The 21,461-nt window shown below is 34.9% G+C and overlaps 1 protein-coding gene across 2 annotated transcripts; it reads right to left on the bottom strand.

The window, feature by feature from the left end:
- Positions 1 to 5,455: 5,455 nt before the first annotated feature.
- Positions 5,456 to 18,019, bottom strand: LOC124952895 (paramyosin, long form). Of its 2 annotated transcripts, none has more exons than XM_047503488.1 (16): positions 17,601 to 18,019; positions 16,914 to 16,970; positions 15,604 to 15,690; positions 15,359 to 15,525; positions 13,534 to 13,771; positions 13,320 to 13,439; positions 13,084 to 13,233; positions 12,827 to 12,973; positions 12,527 to 12,743; positions 12,309 to 12,436; positions 12,068 to 12,180; positions 7,724 to 7,919; positions 7,519 to 7,647; positions 7,070 to 7,441; positions 6,520 to 6,981; positions 5,456 to 6,235 (listed from the first exon to the last, which is right to left on the bottom strand). In XM_047503488.1, exons 1-15 carry the CDS (start codon positions 17,718 to 17,720, stop codon positions 6,589 to 6,591), a joined length of 2,634 nt encoding a protein of 877 aa, XP_047359444.1. In that variant the 5' UTR covers positions 17,721 to 18,019; the 3' UTR covers positions 5,456 to 6,235; positions 6,520 to 6,588. The 2 variants fall into 2 exon arrangements, with proteins under 2 accessions (XP_047359444.1, XP_047359452.1); XM_047503496.1 differs by having other exon boundaries at positions 5,456 to 6,202.
- Positions 18,020 to 21,461: the final 3,442 nt, after the last annotated feature.

The raw sequence follows: 21,461 nt of genomic DNA, 5'->3' as shown, positions 1-21,461 counted from the left end.
AATCATTTTTGTTTCTCTAATCTCGGCAAAGAAGCGAACATACATTTGTTCATTGGCTTTTGTAACGATGTAAGAACGGATTCGTTTAATCCAACTGCCGCAGATTGCGATAGAAATAAAAGACTGAAAAATATTCAAATAATAGTACGGGCTGGATACATATCTCACAGGGTTTATGCGAACTCTTTTTAATAAACATAGCAAATGATGTAGATGATCCTTTACAAAAATGATACGATTGACAGTATCATAAATTTCATTTCTTCTCACATTGTGACAAATATTTTTTCTTTCTAATCAGAATTGAAACTATGGATTATATCCTGCCATACCGTACGATTTTATTCTATTAATGGCATAACGAATCACATGTCCCAAGACTGTCTAGATTTAAGCTGGTTGGTCACTCGATGACCATTATTTACTATTTTACCGAATCTTAGGGACCTAATGAATGAGCAGTCAATTTGAAAATAACAAATGTCTCTCAATAGCTTTGATTATAATTATACTTATATCATCCTCGCATGTAAATCGTAAAGAACAAATGGTCCGAAGTAAAAATCTTTTTGCTCACCTTTTATGTACATTCCTATTACGAAGTAGGTTAATTTATAAAATGCGTAAACGAGAGGAAGAGCCGTACGCGTCGGTGAATCTTTAAACACGATTCGCGTGGTTAAGTAAATTCATTAGCCGTTTCGATAAACGAACGTGGGCCTTTCATCGACGCGAAATTTCCGCAGATATTTCCATACTGCTAGTACAACTCTGTGCCAATACCCAACCGAATGTTAACTAAAGCAGAAAACCAGTAATGATAATATTAGCTGCATCATCTTCGTAATTACATCCTCGCCACCTCCTTTATAATAAATACACATATACACACACATATAGATACATATTCATAGGGACGATACATTTACACACATTATACATATAGCTAGGTCAATCTTTTTAAGGTTTGCAAGTGTGAGTTATACAGGAAGTCAGAAGAATTCACATTGATGAAACGTCTAAACATTGCCAGTATCGTTCGAAACAATCTTTTTTGCCGAGAATAAGAAAAGATTATTTTCCCAATTGAAAGATAATGTGTTTCCGAAGCGTCGAACCAATTTTACTAAAATATTCGACGATGCTAAACTGCCAAATAAGATTTTATCCTCTGTCGTTCTTTCTTTCCATATTAATGGTTTAAGTCGAAACTTGTACAAATGGAGAGTAACAATAAAACGAAGAAAAACGTTGCATCATTGCGGCTGCATTTATCTCAGTATCGATATCGTTAGAGGGAGGAAGATATATGTATGTACCTTTACGATGATATAGTATATATACATATACATATATATATATATATATATATATATATATATATATATATGTATATATATATAGCGTCTAACTTATTTTAACACTTTTCCATTTGATTAACGGAGTATTGCGAAGCAATCGTTAGATACAGTTAGGACACGCATACTCACGCGAAACAAATTTCTATGTCGCATTGTTTTTTTTCAGCGAAAATAGATCGGTAGGGTCTTCAAACTATATATGCCGGTATACAAATAGCGAAACGAAAAAGTAAACAAACAAACAAATAAAGGATACGAAAAGTGATTCCAAGAGTATAAAGTGAGCTCTTTTTATAACTACGATTGTAAATAATAGACTGTGTCTGAAGCTTTCCAAATCATGGAGTACAATCTTCTTTTAATAATTAAGAAAGAGAACTTCGAATAGGAAAGATTTTAACGAACGAAATGTGAGTGACTGGTTTGAAATTTTCAAGTTGATTAAAGAAATCTTAGAAGATGTCCACGATTTGGAAAATATTACTGAGGTTACGAAGACAACAAAGTTAGCGATAAATAATGATAATCGATATAAATAACACAGCTTGGTTTGTTCCTTCTTCCTTTAGCTAAAAGCTTCATCGTACCTTTTCTTGTTTTTTTCTTTTCTTTTTTTTTTTTTTTGGACACTGATGGTTGCTGGATATCATATTGGCATCGTTTATGTATCAGTGCTTAATCGGGTGCCTAGTAATCACAGCTTTTTTTGTCTATAATTATGAATCGATAACATATTTTAGAAAGGCGATATTTATTGTTTACATAAAAATTACATGATCAAATTTAAATGATGGCTTCAATGCTTCCCTCTCAATAAATATATTATAATTATACTTATAAAGGACTATGCGAAAAATGGTTGCGATTTACGCGAGAGATCCGGTGATTCGCGAAAATGTGCCGTGAAAGTGTTAATAATTATTATTCTCCGCATTATTAATTGGAATATTGTAATAATGCGAAAAGAGTACAAGTTTATAAGGAATCGTAAGACGATAATTGATAAGAGATATCTTAAATGAAGAATTTGATTTTTTAGTTTCATTAATCAAGAACGCGATCTTTGGCCTATTCTTCTTTTAATATGCATAATATTAATTATTCTCGAAAATATGTATTAATTTATATCATAAGGATCCTGGTGAAAGGTATATAAATATTTCGTACAACCAATTTACTTAACAATAATTCAAATGTAATCTTTTATTATTCTATTTAATTTTATCTTTTTTTTTTTTTTTTTTTTTTTTTTAATTTTCTTTTTTGCAAAAATATTTTATGCAGTTATGAGCAGAACGTTACGAATGAAAGGGAACACAAAAATATCGAGCGAATTTTCCGATTCTCTTGTATTTATAATATATTACGTCTCTAAAATAGTGTAATTAATTTTAAGCACGTATCTATCTTTTTAATTTTCATCTAATCATATTATTATTATTACCACTTTGTTAAAAGTTTTTATTTCCTTCTTCTTTATTTCTTTCTAATGTATAATAATCCTGTAAATAATGATGTAAATGTTATTATTCAATGAAAATTGCGTATCGATAGAATGAACCCTTGTAATTTTCGTAATGGATGGTTGGATTTACGAGTGACGTTGTTTTTTATTCATCAATAGCCTTTTCATCTATAACGGATGATTTACGCAGTGTTTTATGCTCGTAGATACATAGATTGACGCCTGTAAAACCCTATGCGGTAGCAACAAAGTTAAATTATGTTTTTTATATGTTGAGCAAGCGGTAGTGTTATCATATGCCAACGTTTCGAAGCAAGTGAGTGATTTCACTATTTGCCATGAGTTTTCTCCACGCGATATGGTCTTTAGCAAGCTATTTCCACTGGCTACTTAGGATATTAAATACAGCCATATCGCATTTAGTGCAATCTTTAAAACGTTGCGTTGGTAATTTTGCCTAGAAGAACCTATCCAAATAAATAAATGTATTGTATACAATATACATGTTGCAATCTCCGCAAACGTTTCTACTTAAGCAGAATGGTAAGGCTAGGCTAGATGTGCAATTTCGAGTATTCGATTTTTCATGACTCTGTCTTTCTATGGTATGCCCAAGATGTTATGAGGACAACACATGTGGAAAATGTTGAATCGATGTTTTTGTTTCTCATATGATATCCAGGTTTTAGTTCCATACAAAAGTATGCTCAAACCATATGTCTGATATAATTTATTAGTAAAATGTTTGTTGTTTTATATTCTTATACTGAGCTTCTCGACATGTACTTGCCGTATGTCTTATCAATACGATTGTTGACGCACACATGTGTCCCTCAATTGTTCACAGTACTTTCTCCTAAGGGTCATATATCACTATTAGAAATATCTGCTCTTGGGAATTTGTTGGATACTCGTTAAGAAAATGCATAGATAAAAAACACATTGCCATCTTTGTCCGAGCTTAGGTATTTTTAGTCAAGTACCTAGTTTTCAATAATGTGTCGAGACGAGGAACAAATAAATAGTGAAAGTAGACGCCTAGGCGCGACGAGCCAAGGGTTGTCTGGCGTCTAGCCTTGAAATATCCATTTGACACTCTATAGTCTACACGATCACTAGAACAAAGCGGCACACATGGAATGTTTAAACATTTCAATGAACTATCCTGACCCATTTCCGACCAATGAGTATCTATTCCTTCCCTTTCCATGCTTAGATCATACTTCAACTATCCCCTTTTTATTCTCTTTCCTAATTTCATTACAGTTTTCGCGGATAATTTTAAAGACGCCAACAAGTCAGTCAAGTTACATCGTTCAGACTCACGACATCTAGACTCTCGAGTCTTATTAAACATTACTGTCTATCACTTCTTCAGAAATAGCCAGTACAACTAATTGCACGTCATTACATAAAACACACTAACAATTGTATCTTATTTCAACAAATATACAGTGATATTCAATTCGCGCAATATTTATTATTGCGCATCTACCTCGCGAGTTTCATGGGATCCTTTAAAAGAACGCGCGTTCTTCCATTAATTTGCGGGAATACGGCGAGCGGTATTTTGCTGATGACCTTGAACGGTATCATAGCCTAGTGTCATCGCCCTTATTCATTGCAGGGTAAATTCTTCGTGCAAATCGACTATCATCGCTGGTCCGGCGCGAAACGTGTATCTGAAAATGCTGTAGTTGCGAAAGTAGAAACGTAGTTGTGCTTTCACGACGTAACAATGATTATTAATTTCTATATCAAGTGAGAGATCGTTCAATATAGTCGAATCTAGATAACAAAACTTACTGAGCACTTCCAAAATTATCACAGTTGTGTCATCTAATATTATAGCTTAATTTCTACACATCCTTATGCCAATCGCTATTGTCAATCGCATTGATAGACATAGAGAAAAGAGTATATGCATAGGCCAATTTGTGCATTAGGCTCTGGAGCTTTCGAGTAAAAATTATATCCATTGTGGAACATTAGGTTCGGAAATCATACAAAATCTCAGGGTACACGTAGTCGATAAGTTTTTGAAGTTTGTCAAAACTATTCGACCAAACAACTTGCTAATAATGCTAGATAACAATTACAGTTACTACGGTAGACTTTTTCTTTGTATAAAATAACAATATTGGCATCGCGCATATCTTGAGGCACAAATTATCTCTCTTCCCAATTAGTTTTTAGACAATAAATTGTGCAAAATGGATAGAATGCATTTAAGTTTATTTCAGTTATACAATTTCAGTAAGTTAATTTTAAAACGTGTGCTTTTACTGCCAGGACTTTTTCCACTATTAATCCACTTTACAGCTTTTTTCTTTTAGAGCGGATAAGATATCAAGCACACTACAGGATGTCACTTTAGAAATTTAATCTACAAATTTGAGGGTTTCTATGGATTTCGTGAATATTGAATATCTCGATAGATGCTATTAAATAAAATAAAATAAGGCGTCATTGAGATCATTATGTATGGAAAATATCTAATTGGCTCGAATAAAAGAAATTTATTTTTAACAAATGAATAAATTGATTGATCTAATCTCTGAATAATATATTCTAACATCGTAACAAAGGATGTCATTCTAGGAGGAAAAAAAGAGATGATTCAACAAGCTTTCGTACTTACGACTTTGAATTTATTTATTAAATTAATGTTGACACAGGTTATTGTGTATGTCGTATAGCGAGATTTGTGTGTACGGACAATAATACCTATATGTGTAATAATAGCATAGAATTAATGTTATCCATTTAAATACATGTGCGATAATCGCGAATAGCGAGACATGACGGTGTCTTGCCTTACTCTCTCTTAATTTTTATCTTAATTACGCGATTAATAATAGCCACATCATTGATAGGATAAGAATAGTAATAATGAATGCCATTTATTTTGCCTCAAATTTTCTTTACAAAGTTAATATTTTTACTCATGCATCTGCAGTAAGCTGTTCTTATTTCGATTAAAATCTATTTGTCGTTATTTTTTATTTTATTATTTGCTTTCGTTCTCTTTTGCTTTGGCCTAATCAAAGTGTCCCGTATTTCTTTTATTATTTTTTTCGTTCACGAGAGGAAGCGGAAATTTTATTGGATTAAATATATATTATAAATATATATATTATATATATGTGTGTGTGTGTGTGTATGTCGAATTTACGACGGGTCGTTCGTTTATAATTAATAGCGATGTACTTATGAATATAGAGGCTTTTTAATAGTTTAATTCCCTCAGAGAAGATGTGTGTAGTACATCGTGCGACCCGTTGGAAACTCTTTCGGTCCTCCCGCCTTTGGATCGTTCGTCCTGCTGCTGCTGCTGCTGCTGTTGCTGTTGTTGTTGCTGTTGCCGTTGTTGTTACTATTTTATTGTCGTAGGATTAGAATGATGACTCTAAAGAAGGATTCGCATTCTTAAATTTTTTAAAAAGTTTTCTATATGATAAAATTAATGAAACCTTGAATGCACGAATAATATAATTTAGGAGAGCAACTTCACTTGTTTTATTTTTTCTTTAATGTTTAAAGAAAATTTTTTTCATTATACTATTAGCGATATTAACTTTAGCCTTGCTGTTTTTTTACTGTTAGATATGGGAGCAGTATAAATAATAGTATAACTATAATCAATCAATAATCGATAATAGTATAAAATTATATAGGTCATGTGATACATACGTTTAGAAGGAGGACGACGTGGCGTTCGAAATGATAATTGGGGTGGCGATGATCTCTGTGACGAAGTTATTACAGCTCCTGCCTCGTCTCCTGGACAAGGTAGACCTGGGAACCGGGTACGGTCGAGGTGGTGACGAAGCTGCGGTGTTTGGCACGAATCAAAGTCAAATTGCTTTCAGCGGTATCGGCACGGTCTTCGGCTGCTTCGAGTTCTCTTTGGAATCGGCGGACCCTGGTCACACTTTGCTGGGACATACCCTCTTGCTCTTGGAGTTGTCTCTTATAGATGCTGACTTTTTGATTCGCCTTGTCTAACGATTCTTGTAGCAAAGCAATGTTCTTCGAATCTTCCTCCACTTGGATCATTACCTCCTTGATGTTTCGTTCTTTTTTGCGTAAAATCTTCACAGTCTCCGAATGTCTGCGTTTTTCCTCGTCCAATTCGAGTTCCAAGTCACGAATCTATAAATTTTTGTTTGATTAACGAATTTAATTACATTGGTTTATTTAATTGTGAAAATAAGGTCATGAAAATATATTCGTTTTTTACCCTGGCCTCGAGCTTGCTGATTATACGTTTGCCGCCAACAATCGCGTTGGCCTCGACTTCCTCCAATCTCACCGACAAATTTTTAACTTCGATCTCAAGCGATTTTTTGATTGCCTCAATCTTAACGATACGTTCTTGTTCCTCGTGCAGAATCTCCACGGTATGTTTCAACTCGTTCTGTACACGTTGATATCTTTCGTCGCTGACCCGCAATTCCTTGGTAACTTCCTCATAATCACCAGCCAAGGTTGTTAATTCTTGCTCGAGCTTAGCCTTAGACGAAGCTATGTTCACATTGATAGTTGTCAATTCGTTGATACGGCTAACCGACTCTTCGTATTGCTGCTCGACTGTTCTCTTTGCGCGGAGGGCCTTGACAATTACAAATATTATGTTATCAATTGATAAGATTTTATATTTTGTTAAAGCTTGATCGAATGATCACTCACGGATTCGTAATTGCCGCGAACTTCCTCGAGCTCGGCCGTCAATGATTGGAGACGTCTCTGGCTGATGCCCAACTGATCCAAGGTTACCTGTAGTTGACGTTGAACTTCATCGTAGTGGGCTTGGAGTTCCTGAAGTATAATAAATAGATAATTAGCAAAAGTTTTGTTCGTTGAAGATAAGATTTAAACAAATTGAAATACGCACGGTAAGGGTAAGAGATTGCTTCTTTATGGTCTTTTGCAAATCGATGTTGTTCTTATTGGCAACGTCGAGAGAAAGTTCCAGTTCGGTGATCTGAATCTGGAGCTTCTTCTTTACACGCTGTACTTCGGTCTTCAGCTTCGTTTCCGCTTCGACGACACGGGCATTCAATTGCTCGATCTCAATGCTGGTCTGCTTGCTAAGTTAACGTAACAGATCATGATAATATATCGAATAACATTGACTTTGGGAAATGAGTTTGTAAAGCATAAAGCAAAAAAGCTGATAATTTTAAGGATTAAATTTATTTCATAGGAAACTAGGACAGAGAAATTGTTAAAATGAACGGAAGGAACTTGACAAAAGATTTAAAGCAGCGATAGATTAATCGATCGAGACTATATCGAATTTTCATAGTTTATTTAGTTTACCCTTGTCTGAACATTCGAGTATTTTTAACACATAGGTGCTGTCGTTTAGCGGTTTGTGTACCAAAAACGATTATAATATTTATAATCCAACATGGGGCCACGTTCGCGATAGGCAAATTCTTGTCGGGGCCGCTTTCGAATATCTCGATACCTCTTGTCCAGAAAATAATTGCTCGATCTCTTCTCGTATCCGCGTAGCTCCTTACTGAGAATATCAAGAGGTTCCGTCAGTCTAGCCTCGTCGAGGATCAATTTGGCCCTTTCCTCCATTAGTTTGTTGTAATCTCTTCCCTCCCAAAAAGCATGGCTCGTTTCTGTTTGATACTTTCGAATATCAGCGAGTTCTTGACTTTTGCTAAGATTTTTCAGAGCCTCGGTCCTAAGTTGAATTTCTATAGCTTTTGCAGATTTCCCACGAAGACTTCTGCCGTGATCTAAATTTTCTTGGACTTCTTTCAACATCTGGATATCCTTTAGAGCTTGCATTTCGATGGCAGCTAAGGCTTTCAGTTGCACGTCTCTCGGTATTTTCTTTTTTGGATATTCGCTTATCCAAAACGGAGAAACTCGGTTAAGGATGTCCTGTGTCACTCTACTAGCGTGTACAGTCTTTTCCAGGCTAAAGTCTGTCCGTTTGGCTATCTTCGAATGTGAAAAGGAAGTCTCGTTAATCGTAAAGCGATTTTATTTCTTGAAATTTCTCGCTTAAGATAGCAAAGTTTAACTATATTCGTAGAAGATTAACCAAAGTTAATTTCTTTTTTCTTTCTCCCTTTCTCTCTCTCTCTCTCTAAACTTAGAAATGCAGAGACTGAAACTCTCGAATTTCTCTTTCCCTTTCTCTCTCTCTCTTTCTCTCTTTCTTGCTCGACAACCGTAGCACGACTGACTTCGCCCGATCTGACTTAGTAGTCTGGGTGACGCGAGATGGATTTCTTTTCATCACTCGAGTGACTTGGCAAACGGCTCATCGAGAGACGAAGATGAAGAGAAACGTTCCAAATAATAGACTGCCAACAAAACGTTTGACGTGCTTCCGCAATATTTTTACCGATAGTCATTCTTGTTACCGGAGAGGTGAAGACAAAGCATTAAAGAATCGTTGAAAAATTTATTGGTTGAAAGGAAAAGAGAGAAATGAGAAAGAGAAAGAGAAAGATGCGCTAGACATTCGCCTTCGTTTTCGTTTTTGATCTTAGCTATTCGCTCGCTCAAGACGATCATTTCCGCTGTACCAAATTTAGAAAGCGAAAAGGTCAAGTGGCTCGCTCAATCTGTGTTTTCTCTAGCGGGGAAAACGTATTTCCTGAACGCGCTAGTTCCATATTATTTTCTTATTAATTGTTCGATCCTTTCTATTTTATCTGAAATGAAGAAAAATTGTTTCTATTTTTAATTCTTTCATTTTCATACCTTAAAACGAGATAGATGACCCTTCGCTTGATCCTCGGCATCGAACGCTCGTTTTATCAAATCATTCTTATCATAGGTTTGTAATTCTTTATCCTCCCATAAAATTCTGCCATCTGACCAAGGTAGGTCTGGAAATTCGTTTCCATTTCCATTTCCTTCTAATCGGCCTAATGCCGATCTTGATCTTTCCCGTTTCTCTTCCTTTCGATCAATATAATCCAATATTGGTTGATAATAATTCATACCGTATCCATAATTCTTATCATAGACGTATGTTGGCCAGTGCCGCCATTTTGACTCAAGTGGCACTTGGCTAGGTGGCATGTAACCCACCATTTTGTCTATTCGGCTTTTATTTCTATCTTACAAACACCTAACACTAACAATTTCGTTCTGAGTTTCCTCAGGCTCGAGATCCTTTTTAATACGATCCGAAAGTATGACTGATACGGCCGAACATTTACGGTGAGCAATCTAATGATAATTAGGCCGAAGCTATGACGGCATCTTTTGCAAAGTTTTCCTTTGTGATTGCCACATTGAGAACAAGCGATCATCACCTTTTAATAACGATCGGATCGCGACTAGTTTTATTAATAGAGTGAGCGTAGACGTCGAATGATATTGTCATTTATTACTTTCTCATTAGTTTCTTATTATTTTATTGTTCTTGTTCTTGCCGAAAGTCGATAATTCTTTTTATTAATAAATTATTGATTATTATATCTTACTTTTCTATTTTAATTCAATTAATCATTAATATTTATATATTTCATCTTCTATAGATGATCTTTCCAATTTTATACATTTTATTTTCATTAGTTAAAATAAAATCATTTAATTTTATCATTAGAATTCAAAGATATTTTCATTATTAAGTGCCATCGTATTCTAATATATTGATTGTGGGAGCTAAGTGATCGATCATTTAATGGCGGTTCGATTTTCGCGGTCGCCGACACTTTGAACATAGTTACATAGAAATAGATCGAGTATAAATAGTAATTGGGTCGATATAGTAGTCGGATAAATCGATCATCAATTTGAACGTATTTTATAAATAACACTATGTTATGTACAATTAAAGATATATACGTTGTTAACGATTTCAAATATGTTTGATTTGATTACTAATTGTCTATGCATGCGTACTACGAGTTAATGAAAATTTCTTTGGGCGTATTTCGCATAGTAGCGAGCTTGATTCGCATGATCATTTATTGAATCAACAGATACATTCGTCTATATATATGATTTACAGTAAATAAAAAGGTGATAGATACCGATTGGTTTCACTCACGTGTAAATTATTGAATATATTTTGTTATTTCTTAAATAATTTAATTATTATTTAAAATCATGCTTTATAAAGTTATCAATTAGATATATGAAAGCTAATATTTTTTCATGCTGAAAAAAGCTTTTTCAAGACAAATAGGTTAATATATTAATTATCAAGCTAATTTTTTAGAAATCAATATACTCATTTAATAATATTCATAATTTTTTTTACATGAAAGATATAAAAAAATTCATGTCTATAAAAAATGTCCATCCATTAATATCTGAGCAAATATTTCACGACTAGTTGAAGTTTCAAGAAAGATTAATAAATGAAATTTGCATGGCTCTGAGTCACTTGCGAAATTCTTATCAAAATTTTGTGTTTATCCTTGACCTTTTCGAATTATGAAGATCAATATAGTTTTTTTTTTAATGGATTTCTTTAATTTTTTTGTATATTTATATAGTAGTATTCGTTTGCAGTTATAATCATATTTAATAAAATATATCTACTGTGTTTCATTTACAAGATAATCAGCATATTTTAAATGTTAAAGTAATTGGTTTTTCATGTCACAAGTTGAAAAACAATCGTCAGAATTGCATTATATTTTGAAGTCGGTGACATCGAACGAAATCACTGATCTTCAATTCGTCAAAATACACGACACGTTTGATTTGTTCATAATGTATTTGTATAACATTAAGTGTGAATTACATGAATATAAGTATAACATGAAGTATGAATTAGTAAGGTATGAATTTGTTAAACAATCGTTAAGATGCATAATAGTAATTTTTTACTAGATATGATTTTGATTGCAAATCATTGCTATTACATAAATATGCAAAAAAATGATAGGTATCCATTTAAAGAAATTATGTTGACTTTTATAACTCGAAAAGATCACGCTAAATAAAAAATTTTTACGTAAACTTTGTAGCTGACTCAGAGTCGTATAAATTTCTCTTATTTAACTTTTATGTAACTTCAACTAGTCGCAAGATATTTGCTCAGACATATATGGACGAATACTCTGTATATAATTTTCACATTAGACTTTACTCTTATTAAGAAGTATAGTTTTAATCTTTTAAACATAAGACAAAAGAATTCCTTATAAGCAATTTAAATAAAGTTTGTAAACTTGAGTATCATCGATGAGTCCTATAGCATTCAAAGTATTAGGAAAAAAGATCTTTCATGGCAAATACTTACCGAATAATTTCAATCTCCTCGTCCTTCTCAGCAATACGACGCTCATACTCGTGACGGAGTTGGCTCAACTCGGCTGATAGTCTCTGCGAACGTTGTTCTTCGATCTTGCGACCCTAGAATCGAGCTTCTTGCATTAAAATCCGATTTACAGATCGTTTATTAAGATTTAAGGTACAAGAGGAAATTGGTGATAAAAGAGTCGATAGAAAACTTAATAATAGATGAGATTTAAATTACTAACTGCTTCGGCTTCTTTGTAAGCAGCAGCAAGTTCTTCACGTTCATTTTCCAAACGACGAAGTTCCAATTCCAATTCGTGCAATCTACGGTTCATGTCAGCTAGTTGATTTTTGGCATCGCTGAGATCATCTATGAATGAATTCATTGAATGTAAATTTTAAAATGTATAAAAGTCTTCTCTGTTGTTATTGTTATTGTTTTTCTTAATTATCAACTTACCACCCAATTTCTTATTCTCACGAGCCAATTGATCTTTGATCTCGCGGGTCTTGTCGAGTTCAACATTTGTACGTTGCAATTCCTGTTGTTTGTTACGAAGATCACGTTGACTTTGCTCGTACATAGCCACAGTCTCATCGAGACGAGATTTCAATTCGATTTGTATCTTTTCTAAATGTTCGACGCGTTTTTGCAATTCTCGGGCAGTTCCATTGGCCTGAAATAAAATATTAAAGATTATATATGTCGAAATTGAATTGATAAAAATCAAGTGTAGATTAAAAAGAAAATGATTTTTACTTTTTCGAGATCGATGATAAGAACTTCTACTTCCGACTGAAGACGAGATTTTTGTTTCTCGAGATTGTTGATCTTCACGAGAAGAGTTTCAATTTGTTCTTCTTGTTCTTGTATACGAGCAGCATACTTGCGACGTAATTCCTCAACCTAAAAACAATGAATAGATTCGATGATTAAAAAGAAATTATTGAGAAAAATTATTGAGAAAAATTATTGATTGTTTTAATTGATATATTCGATAATACTAAATATCACACCTCTTCCGCGCGAGCATTAGCTTCAGTCTCATATTTTGATCTCCATACAGAGACTTCACCATTGGACTTGACCAATTGACGTTCGATATCCAATCGTGCTTCAGATTCTTCTTCCAATTGAACCCGAACGGATTCCAATTCCACTTCGACCTGCCGTGAAAATTTCGAAATTTTTTATTTCATAATATTGTAAGTATCTAATAGTTTTAATATTGTATTAATAATTGATAATAGACCTGATGCAAAGATGCCTCGACCAACGATCGACGACGTTCCTCATCTTCGAGACGGCGACGAGCATCCTCGAGTTGTCCAACGATTTGAGTCTTCAGATAAGTCACGTTTTCGATGTTTACCTAAAAATAAAATTGATTGACAATTTTAATAAGAATTTTTTTTTCTTTTGAATCAGTGATTTCATTTTTCTTCCTATCTTTAATACTATCTTACTTTGAGATCTTGCACTTCCTTCGTTAATTCGATGTTTTCTTGTGACAGGCGAGTCTTATGACTAGTAATGTCAACGATTGTACGATTCAGTTCCTCGATTTTCACGTTCAACTCCGATATATGAACTTCGAGTTTTTCCACTGTCTTGATGGACATTAATTTCTCTTTCGTGACATTATCCAACTGGGCGAGTAATTCGTATACTTCCTGTTGGAATTTCGATTTTTCCTTGTCAGCCCTGTAATATATAAGTAATAAATTAATCCATTGTATACCAATATCGCTTCATATAAATTAACAAAAAAAAATGAAGAGAACGATGAAAGTAATGTATTTTCAAACGAGCATAGTAATAGTCAAAATTTTCTTGATAAATGAATTTCAAAAAATACACATAATCAATTACTTTTGATATAAGGATAAAGAATAGCATCCTTTGAAGAAGAAATATTTATAGTATTAACTATAAAATAGTATAAAGTCGCAACAGAGTACGATAAGAGAGGGAGAGGGAGAGGGAGAAAGAGAGAGAGAGAGAGAGAGAGAGAGAGAGAGAGAGAGAGAAAGAGTAATATCGTAACGAAAATACGACATGATCGAAGAGTAAAATGGTAGAGAGAGTAGTGGTTGGGGGTTTTCGAGCTTTCGAAGGTCAATGGGCCGAACGTGAAATGGAAGACAGGGTGAGCGCCATGGCGCTAAACGTCCATCATGTATCTTTTTCTGACAGTTGTCATTCTTCGTATTTCAAAAATGGCTTGTGTGAATGGAGATTTTGAAAATATTATCTCGTTTCTTCTTGTAAAGCATGCGATAGAGGGTATAAGGTGTCGTTTTCTCGATTCCGAGTATAGTGGGGATTCGAGCTAGTCGCGTGTACTAATATGGCGCGGCAACGTGGGCTTGAGTATTGCCGCGCGAGTCGTACGGGTAAAAATAGTCATAAGCCGTATGTGTATACGCGAGAGCAAAAGGGAAAGAGTAAGAGTGTTGAGAGAGAAAGATAGATAGATAGATAAAGAGAGAGAGAGAGAGAGAGAGAGAGAAACGAAGTGGCGCTATTTTAACAAGATCCATCGTGTTAACGTTTCTTTTTCGCTTCTCGACTTCACTAACAGGTGGAATGACACGATCTCCTGCTTCCCTTTGCCTGCTATCAGTTGGTACCTTTCTCTTTCTTCACGTGCTACCATAATCGCGCCATATTTCCTATTGAATTTTGTCAATGAACTCGTCTGCTCAAGCATAATAATGCCGGCTTTTTCGTAAGTGCCCATGTTTGATCTTATCATGATCATCATCATGATCATCATCATCATCATCATCATCATCATCATCATCATCATCATCATCATCATCATCATCATCATCATCATCATCATCATCGTTGTCATCATACTCATCGTTAGTTAGCTCTAAGACGTTAGAAAGCTAACGACGAGAGAAGGGTCGACTCGGACGCCTCGAGTATTACGAGGCAAGGTAACTATGTTTAGAATTGCCGAGGTAGTGAGTCTTCGTGTATTTCAGGTGCGAGTAACTCTGCTGCTTGGACTAGGGCCAATATCGCAAGCATAATCCGTGCAAATTTTCAAACGTATACATACATCTACGTACTTTCGTCCGCGCGGAGATAAGCTATAAATAGATCGGGAAGATCCTGATTCAGTAGTAGAAAGAGAAATCATGATACTCTCTCTCTCTCTCTCTCTCTCTCTCTCTCCTCTCTCTCTCTCTCCTCTCTCTCTCTCTCTCTGTTTTTTTCGGTTTTTCATATTTTCATATTTTCATATTTTTTACCTATCTTAATAAGAACTTCACCAACCTGGCACGAGCTTTTGAAAGCTGATCAATTTGATCCTGGAAGTCAACAACGACTTCTTGATGTTTCTTTCGCAAGAGATGAGCAGTCTCCTCGCTCTCGAGATGAACATCTTCCAAGAGTTTACGTAACTTGGCTAGTTCCGTGTCCCTCTTCTTGTTGATCTCGAACTATGATGAGAATGGTAAGTGACAAATAGATTCTCTTCCACGAGATGATATCGAAGGACACGAGGATAAATGACTTACCTGAGATTCGGCGCCACCTTCTGCTTCTTCGAGACGTTCGGATAGCTGGATGACTTGCACGCTCAAATCGGCGCGCTCGCGTTCGATCTGTGTTAAAGAAAATGAATGATATTTAAGAAAAAAGATATCATTGTTTTTCACAAAATTTCATTTAACGTCATTCTTACGTTGATAATTCAATTATTAATGTAATAACGATCTCTCGTTATTTCCAATAGAATTGTAGATCGTATAAATCGATACATCGAATTGAAAAAAATTTTCATAAAAAAGGAAACCAAGCTGATAGTTACTTTGCATAGTTTGATTACTCCGATGCAAGCTTGACGTCAGGTTTCTACTCACCGCGAATAGAACGATCTAATTTCGGATGGAGTCACTCTATATTGGGAACTTTATTCATATTACAAACGAGACATTTATCGCGGCTGGAGAGTCACGTGATATATTTTTTCTTCCAATCTTGTTCAAGAAATCTATTCTTCAAGATATGCATGGGTATAGAAGACAAAAAAAAAATAATAACTGAAAAAGAAAAAAAAGAAAAAGAAAGGAATTTCGATAAATTTGCTTCCTATTTGTATAATAATCGATTAGTGAAAAATGGTTTTGGTTTTGTCTTTGAAATGAACGCAAGGAATCATATATTTGAGATATCGAAAAGTTTCACAGTAGTACGAGTCAATAATTAAGTCGACATGCCTTAAAGATGCCTTACAAAAAATCGAAATTATTAACGTTCTTTCGAAATTATTTCTTCCGGGAATTATTTTGTTTGTTTTATTATATCAATCATTTCAAAATCTTTTTTATTATAAAGAAGAAACAAAAAAGAAAAAATTAAAAAGAATTATTTTCAGATCCTCCTTCAAAAAGTCGACATTTTTGAAATCGTATTATTATCCATGATCGTTATTTTTAAGATCGCGCTAACCAACGAAAGTTATTCTTCGCACAAAGCGGCTGATCCGCGTCGGCAACATACTTCGAAGGAATGTCGGAACGCTTCGAGAGCCGCGCATCCCCAAAAATAGATTGGACTGTAGAGCTGGACATTTCGACATCCTGTCGCTCCCCACTCCGGCCTTCGGACCGATGGACCGCGGTCTTACATTTTTCTCTGATCTTTCTCTCTCTGTTTCTTGCTTCTAGGGTCACGAAACGATCGCTTCTCGATGTGAGAAATTCAAAAATAATTTCTCTTTGATCGCGGTATCGGAATCATAGATTTTACACAGAGATCGCCAAAAAGAAATTCTTTTTTTCTTTCTTTTTTTTTCTATCTTTCTCTTTCCTTTGCCAGGACTTACCCTCTGACGCAGCTCTCTCTCGGACTCCAAATCATCCTGCAGTAGGCGAATCTTGTCCTGAAATGAGAAAGAACGAAGGCCTGTAATGAGGGTCGAGATCTTCTTTCGCTTTGTAATCGTTCGAAATCGATGGTTTATGTAACGAAAGAGAATTGTTAGACGAAAATATCCAAAAGTACACGAAGTTTAAGTTATTTTATTAGGTTTTTTGATACTTTAAAGAAAACTCCGTATTCTGACAATGGCCATCAGGAAGAATGAGGACGTGTTCGCTTTTGATAATTTCAGGATCGATTATTTGGATCGATTGATCGATCGATCGATCGATCGCATCGGTCATTGATCGCGCCGGAGAATGCAAGACGTACAACTATTTTTATAGGCTAGCGTTTGAATACTTGGACGAGGAGAGATAGTTTGGGTTGTACACTTTCGATTGGCACTAAGATGGTCCTTATGGTCACTGAACTTGTGCGCGTCACTGCCATTCCATTCAGATCACTCCTCACTTTGCTTGTTCGGCGAAGACACTCGCGTCTGTCGATCATTTCTATCTCTCTTGCATTGACATATATTTTTTAGTTTCCATTTTATATTTTTCTAGTTCACGCCAAGTTATAGCACGATAATGTTCTAATAATATCTAATAGAATGTTTTCACAGGTGATAGGATGGGGATCAACATACCTCGAGTCTGGAGAGAGCACTCAGGTCGGCGCTGTATTCGATGCTGACATCGGCAGAGCCTGCACCGCCAGTTGAACGGTACGTGTATTTGGAAGTTTTCGCGACGGCCGAAGACATCATCGATTTCTTCTGTAATCCTTTTCTTCCTTTACGATGGACACAATTTAATTCTCGAACTCGAACTTTTTCTTCGACGGAGACACTTTTTTCAAAAATATATATTTATATATACGTATATCCTCTTATCCGTTTCCTCGAGAACTCGGACTACTTAATAATTCTGTCTGTCTCTCTTTCTCTTTTCTTATTATCGTCGTTCGCTTCCTCGTTCTCGTTGTTTCTCCTCTTCGGCGTTTCGGAGCCGACCAGCGCCCTACTCGTAGTGCGCGACCCGTCGTCGTTCGTATGGCGCGCCGGCCGCCCCATGGCTTCCTCAAAATTCGACGCTCAACGCAGGCGCACTAGATCCTCTCCCTCTATAGATCTTCCCCTCTTCTTACCCTTACCCTCGCGTCCTCGGCACACGTCTTCCTCGTCGCGTGTACTTACCACAACGAGAACAAGAATCATCATCTTATCGAGACGCCCACTTTGTGTATTACTCGAATTCTCTCTCTGTGATCTTATGGAAATTATATCTAAGAGAGAGAGATAGAGAGAGAAAGAGAGAGAGAAAGTAGCGAAAAGTGAAATGAGATCGATCGAGAACATTATCGCTGTTTCTTTTTTATCATTTTTTAAATGACTATTACAATTAATAGTTCTTTCGCTGAGTAATTATCATGAGGATTATGTTTCCATTAGTAATATTTTGATTGTTATAATTTTTTTTTTATTTAGATATGTACGGTCTGATTCTATACATACTTTTACTACTTTCGCTTTAATAACTCTTACTAAATCAGTGTATGAAATCAATGTTTGGCGCATAATGATCTCATGACAAAGATTTCTGACGTGGCGGAATGAAAAGACATAGTTCGATTAAAATGATTGCCAACTAATCGGTAACCTGTCGCTACAGCACCAAAAAAGATACGCTGACTCAAGCGGGAACGAATTTTACATTAGATCGAAAAATACAACTACTTGTATCCACATATTTCTTGAAATCATCGTAGAATTTCAAATGAGCTTTGACCGAAATTTCTTTTTGATACTTTGATACTAATCATTTTTTTTGTCCATTATTGGTTGTATATTTACAATTTTCGAATTATATGTGTCTTTTGAAAAATTTACATGGTTGTTTTCTCAATTTTTTTTTTTTCTGAAAATTAGAAAAAAAATCATCATAATTAGTATTTTCATATCGGAGAATCGAATGATGAAGTCATCGAGTAGAATTTCATAAAGATCAAAGAAGGGGAAAGGGAAGAATTTATTCATCTTTTATTTGGAAAGAAGGGAAGATCTTCGCGATCTTCTTTCTCCGGCGTTCCGACAGATTTTCACACAATTTCCTCGAGTCTCCCACCTCAAGCCAAGAGCGTCGAGTGTCTATAAAAGGTCGCCGAGCGATGGTGGGCAAAGACGTTTGGTCGGCCTAGCCGGGAGCTCCACGAGTAATTTGAGATTGGCCCCTTCTCTTTGGTACTTCTCATCCCTACTTTGTCGTCATCTCCTCCCCGAGAGTCGATGTGGCTCACCCTGGTGGAGAATTCCAGTGATGAGAGAGACCATCTCTTTCGTTCTTGTCTTCTCATCAGATCCGTGGACCAGAATAAACATCAACCTCCTTCTCTCTCTTTCTCTCTCTTTTTCTTTTCCTACTAATCATTCTGTATTTTCCTTGTATCCGCGTTTTCGATTAGAATCTTAGATTAGTGATAATTAGATTAGTGATACATTTTTACTTTTCTCTTTTTCTTCTATTCCTTTATTTAACTGCTATTTCAAATTTTTTCGTAAATCATACATTACATATACATACATGTATACATACATATATACATACATACATACATACATACATACATACATACATACATACATACATATATACATACATACATACATACATACATACATACATACATACATACATACATACATACATACATACATACATACAAACATACATACATACATACATACGTACATACATACATACGTACATACATACATACATACATACATAGATATATATATAAACATGTGTGTGTCTGTGTGTAAAGCTAGGTTTGCGTATTCATTTGAAAATACGCTAGCAAGTAAATCCTGCTCCCATTCGATATCGTTCCCATTTTTCTCAATTCGGTTAAATGGTATCTACGGGTGCTTCTGGAGCTTCGTGAAAGCGCGCTGCCCTAATTTCCTATAAATATCTCCACTCCTGTTCGGCTGCAACTCTCATGCACTGTATCGAAAGATCTTGACTTCTTGACCATCTGTTTAGTGTTTATAAACATGGCCTCTCACCACTGATCGACATGTAAACTTGACCCCGCTCACCCTCCCCATTCTCCTACTTCCTTTATTATATCCATCATATTATTCACAAAAATATCAAGGATATTTGTTGTTTCGAGAATCAATTGTTTCTTTTCTTTGAAAATTGTATCATTTCTTTTTTACTTGTCAAAATTTGATTCGTGAAATGTTTTTAAATTTATCGTAATCTTGTATTTCTCTTAATAGTACCTCTCGTGTAAAACTATCGTGTCATTGATCATTGAGATAGATTGATCGAACATAGTGTAGCAGGTGGTAGCTTTCAGAACGTTAGTTCTCGTAGGTCTTTTATTAACGAGGAAACAGCTGTATTCGAAACTTCGGATTGAAAGGAACAGATTGAGGATATTTAGAGAATACGAATATGTGTGTTGCGATCTTGCGTCTTTTCGATCCAGATTGAATAGAATTCAGGTCGTTGTGGCTGGATAAACACAGGCTCCATAATATCAAATTTTTTTGAAATACGTAAACCAGCATTTTTAATACGATTATTTAAGGATTAAGTTGTACTAGAAGAAATATTATAAACGATTATAATATACAGGACACATAAGTAATATCACATTGACGTTAAGTTTGATTTCAATCACGAAGAATTTGGAAATACGTAGGAGATAAGCGATAAACGTTCGATAAATCCTCAACACATTAAAGCACGATCCGCGAAGAGCCGTTGACTCAGCGTCCAAAATCGTTGTGAAAAACGTCGAGCAGAGCTTTTCGGCATTGCGAGCAAAATTTCAAGATGACTAAGTTGTTCTATTCTTATCTTAACAGTGTATCCTTTGTATCTACTGGGAAAGTAGAGTAAGCTCGAATGTGAGTCTTCATTTTGAATATGCGTTGTTCAGTTAAAAATGGGATTTATATGTAAACAAATACATTTAAACAAATTATGAAGAATTCATATTTGAATACTAATATATATTATTATTTCGAGTACATTTTAATTACATTAAAAGTTTGTTGTTGACATATTAATTTGACAAATTATCACATTTAAAAGATAAATAACATTTTAGAAAGATCAAAGTTATATTTTTGTTCCTTTAACATGTGATAAACGATCCATTAAACGTGTAATTTGTCTTGATCGATATTAATTAGAGTCATCGTTGTTGCAAGCTTCTCGCCAATTTTCGATACTATTTTATGTTTGGCACAATAATTGTAAAGCTCTCGAAAAAGCCTCGAAACATTTTACTGGACAATGAAAAATATGCGAGTTATTAAATATTGATAAAAAATTAAACTTAGAAATACAGATCAAGTGGATACATTATTTTTTAAGATCTTTAAAAAGTTCTGAGAGCTTTTCGGATCATGACACTAGTGCCATCTTCTTTGAAAAGAATATACTTGTACTGTAGGAAGATCTAACGTACAAGCTGTTTAACTTCTATC

The sequence above is a fragment of the Vespa velutina genome, chromosome 1 (assembly GCF_912470025.1).
Source record: "Vespa velutina chromosome 1, iVesVel2.1, whole genome shotgun sequence".
NCBI lineage: Eukaryota > Metazoa > Arthropoda > Insecta > Hymenoptera > Vespidae > Vespa > Vespa velutina.
This window is presented reverse-complemented; position numbering and strand designations above follow the sequence as displayed.